The sequence below is a fragment of the Triticum aestivum genome, chromosome 2D, assembly GCF_018294505.1.
Source record: "Triticum aestivum cultivar Chinese Spring chromosome 2D, IWGSC CS RefSeq v2.1, whole genome shotgun sequence".
NCBI classification, from domain to species: Eukaryota; Viridiplantae; Streptophyta; class Magnoliopsida; order Poales; family Poaceae; genus Triticum; species Triticum aestivum.
This window is the reverse complement of record NC_057799.1, coordinates 108,472,773-108,476,674: the sequence shown is the minus strand read 5'-3', so window position 1 is coordinate 108,476,674 and position 3,902 is coordinate 108,472,773. Positions and strand designations below refer to the sequence as shown.

General features: G+C 49.1%; 1 protein-coding gene across 1 annotated transcript; it reads right to left on the bottom strand.

The window, feature by feature from the left end:
• Positions 1 to 349: 349 nt before the first annotated feature.
• LOC123051977 (glucan endo-1,3-beta-glucosidase 4) lies at positions 350 to 3,596 on the bottom strand. Its single transcript, XM_044474993.1, has 5 exons — positions 3,234 to 3,596; positions 1,996 to 2,127; positions 1,046 to 1,345; positions 907 to 934; positions 350 to 807 (listed from the first exon to the last, which is right to left on the bottom strand). Exons 2-5 carry the CDS (start codon positions 2,069 to 2,071, stop codon positions 603 to 605), a joined length of 609 nt encoding a protein of 202 aa, XP_044330928.1. The 5' UTR covers positions 2,072 to 2,127; positions 3,234 to 3,596; the 3' UTR covers positions 350 to 602.
• Between the last annotated feature and the right edge of the window lie 306 nt (positions 3,597 to 3,902).

The window sequence follows — 3,902 nt, the reverse complement described above, 5'->3', positions numbered from 1 at the left end:
AGCATCGTTGATGGACGTGTGTAGGTGTGTCTCCGGCAGATCTATCCTCGGTGGATTTGCTCGGATATGGTAGTTGTTCGTCTACGTTCGTGTGTCTTCGGGTTGGATCATTTCGATCTACGTTATTCTTTATCTGCGACGGTTGTTGTTCTGGTGCGCTGGTCCTATGAGACCTTAGCACTACGACTTCCCGACTATCTACTACAACAAGTTGTGCCCGACTCCGGTGAGGGAGGGGCGATGATGGCGGCGCGCCTTCGGCTCGCTTCAGTTCCGGTAGTCGCCGCTAGGTGGTCTATGGATCTGGATGTAATTTTCATTATTTCTGATGTTTGTTGTACTGCCATGATTGAAAATGAATAGATCGAAAGTTTTCTAAAAAAAGACATCCTTTACATATAGTATAGTTTGGTTTATAGAAGATCCGACCTGACATGTACAACCAATGATGGTTTACTTCTGAAGAACAAAAACATGTAAAGATGATGACACTCTAGAGTCTAGAGTTCCTCCCTCTCATGTAACCTGATAGTGATATTCTCTAGTAAAATGCAACGAATGCCACACCATGGAGTAGAATTTACAGTCGACGGAGGCATCGATCAGAAGAAGAAGAGCGGCAGCAGGAGCAGCAGCACGCAGAGCGCCCGGCGAGCGCCGGCCATGACGCTGTCCGCGTCGTCCCCCAGAGGGGTCAAGGAGCTGGTGGGGCCCCCTCCGAAGCCTGGCGTGAACGTCGACGGCGGGAAGAGGCTGGTTGGGGCGCTCGCCGCCGGCGTCGTGCCGTTGGAGCCTCCCGCCATGGAGCTGCACGTGAACGTTTACACATGTCAGTTCTGAACTTCGTCAGAGGACGATACAGTGGCGCGCCATGCATGCACATCAAAAATAGTTATACGCGCTCACCTTCCCGCGAAGACGCACTGCCCTGAGCCTGCAAACGAGGAACCACATGGAGACAAGAATCAGAGCCCGCCGGGAAGAAGAAGAAGAAGAAGATCGTGTGTGGGTGTGGCAGGGGAGGGAGGAGCAGGGTGGTGCTTACTGGGGTCGTTTTGGGTGGTCATGGCGGTGCCGCTGAAGTTGCAGCTGGCGCCGGAGGCGGCGTTGCGCTGGTAGTAGTCGTTGTAGGCGTAGGAGGCGAGCCCCGGCAGGTCGTTGGCCTTGTAGCACTTGCCGCCGGGCTGGATCGGGCCGCAGTCGGCGTGCCCGGGGCCGCACGCGTAGTTGAGCCCAGTCTGCAGCGCCGTCGGGTCCGCACCCTGCTTCGCCACGCAGAACATCCCCGTCGCCAGCGACCGCCGCTTGCTGCTCTCTTCCACTTGTTCTTGTTCAGAGAAGATGCCTGCAAATCGCAATGCAGAAACAAGCAGATGAAAATCGTTGGGAGTTCCAGTTTGGGTCAGTCTAGGACACATCTAGATGTAACACACATCTAAGCTGATGTCCACTCTGTTCGTGGTCTATTTTTATTGTTTCTTGTTGCTGCATTATATATTTGTGGGAGCTTAGATTGACATCCTTAAAAAACATCTAGACGTGAATTAGACAAACTGTTCCAGTTTAGCCGGGGCAACAGAGCTTGATAGAGAAGGCCGGAATGCTGGAAATTGCAGGTTCACGTGCACAATCTGATTCAGGTTCACAAAATTGGTGCATGCATACTGAAATATTTCGTTCACTGGTCAAGTACAAAGACATTTTTCGGCTTTATTACAGTCTCCGTGCAAAAATGCGGTTCTACGCAACGCGAAAATGCAGTATGGCCATTTTCACAAGAGGTCAAGGCCTGAAAATGATCGCGGAGCAACCGCAAGCCAGAGCGTGTTTGTTCGCAGAATATATAAAAGTTGTCCAGGACATCTACTCTACAGTCTACACTTTCATGGCTATGCATTTCAAGGCCACACTAGGAAGGAATCTGAATAATGGAAAGTAGAAAGCGAGCGACTACCGAACCAACCGAAAGCAAAACGCTACGCAATACGCATGTACCTGACGCGTTGGCGACGAGGAGGAACACGAGCAGGACAACGCTGCTGCATCCCTGCTGCAGTCTTCTGGTCAACATCCTCCTAGCACTGTCCGAGCGTCTGGTCGACTTGTGTGATCCTCCTCCACGAACACCTGCCAAAATTCAGAGATGTACGTATCAGTATGTGAGACACGTATCGGTCGTTCAGTACTGTACTACCGAACTGCGTATTCTCGACATAATTAAGCAGAAGTTTCAGCAGGAGACGTCTGGAGGAGAAGGGGAGATAGCGAGGCGCGTCGCGGTCGGTCAGACGCGATGTTTCTGATAATCTGACACATTAATCGCTGTCCAATCGCAAGGGTTTGTCGGCACAATTGACAAACAGAAAGGTATTGTCGGCACGAACTTAATTTGTGATGAAAACTACTGATATAACTGCGAGATACGTAGCTGCTAAATGGTAATCGATAGATGCAAAAAATAGGGCTAGGGATGATTGGTGAACTTGAAACATCTAGCTACAGGATACTCGCATATATATTATTTCTAGAACGAAGCACACCCTTTTAGAAAAACTAACGTAGTAGTCGAATTATTCATTGAATATCCAGCCGAAGTCCTAACTTTATGTGTGACGACTTAGATTGGATATCCTTCCAAAGTCCTTAAACTTTGTGTATGGTGAAGACTAGGATGACGGCATGGGGGCAACCATTCGCCAACCGCTATCCTTGGCAAGAGCACAAACACGATTGAAATTGCCGCAATTCAAAGCCTTACAAATTAACAAATAAGTTTGTGCCATCTAATCCAATTAAAAAGATGACCAGTTTCTTTCAAATTAAAGGAATCAAACTGTGGCAGGCAACTAAGTTGAAATTCGCTTAGCTGTGGGCTGAAACCTGAAGTAGAAAGCAGAGAAAACCCAAGCGCCATGAAGCCTGAACCTAAAAGATACTAAGCTGGATCATGTCGTCGAGAACACTCTACTGATACTTTGGGGGAAATCAGCGACGGCCATCCGAAGAAATCGGCACAAGGGGTCCAAGAATTCGAATTCGAATTCGATGAGAGAGAGAGAGAGAGACTCCAATCGGAGAAAAGAAGGCACTGACGGCACGCGCCCTAGAGATATCAACAGCAAACAAGAGAGTAATCCTGTTTTTGTTCAGAGGGCGGAGCAGGGAAACCTAATCCGAAGAACAGGAACATGAGAGCATCTACAAGAAGCAGGGGAAATCGCGGAGAAGCGTACCTTGATGAGCCACCGAATCGCCGGTTTGGTGCCAAGAACAATCAAATTCCTGCTCCTCGCTCTTCCTGGGGGACAACGGGAGCTCTCGACCCTCCTGAGTCTGAACTCTGAAGGACGCAAGCACGGCCTAAAAAGGAAAAGCTGTAGACTGCCTTTTTATTTGGTAGAGTACGAAATATTTATGGGGAGGGGTAATTGGGATGGATTTATCTCGGTCCAATCAACCACATATTACGGGACGTAATCGGTGTTTATACTGCAGCGAGGGGTAGCAGAGGGGAGAGTATGATACGAGGAAGGTAGGGAGGGCGAGGAGGAGCTGCTAGTGTAACGGCTGAGGGCGCACTCGCGGTCGCACGGAAGCTAAAGGAAAAGAATATCAGTAATTCAGTAGGCCGGCTTGGTTTGTGGTGCCTGATCGTATCGTGACGTGTATGTGCGCGTGTCCTTTACGCACCTCGCAAGTGCACCCACGCTAGATACAGCAGTGGCATACAAGCCACACTGCGCTGCGAAATACTCGGCGCTTCCCTCTGTTCCTGCAAGAAAAACGCTCGCTCGAGACTTTTTTTTTTCCGATAAAACTTATAATCTATTCAGCTTCAATCATTATAGTACAACGAATGCCAGAAATATTAAATATTACATCCAGATCCATTGACCACCTAA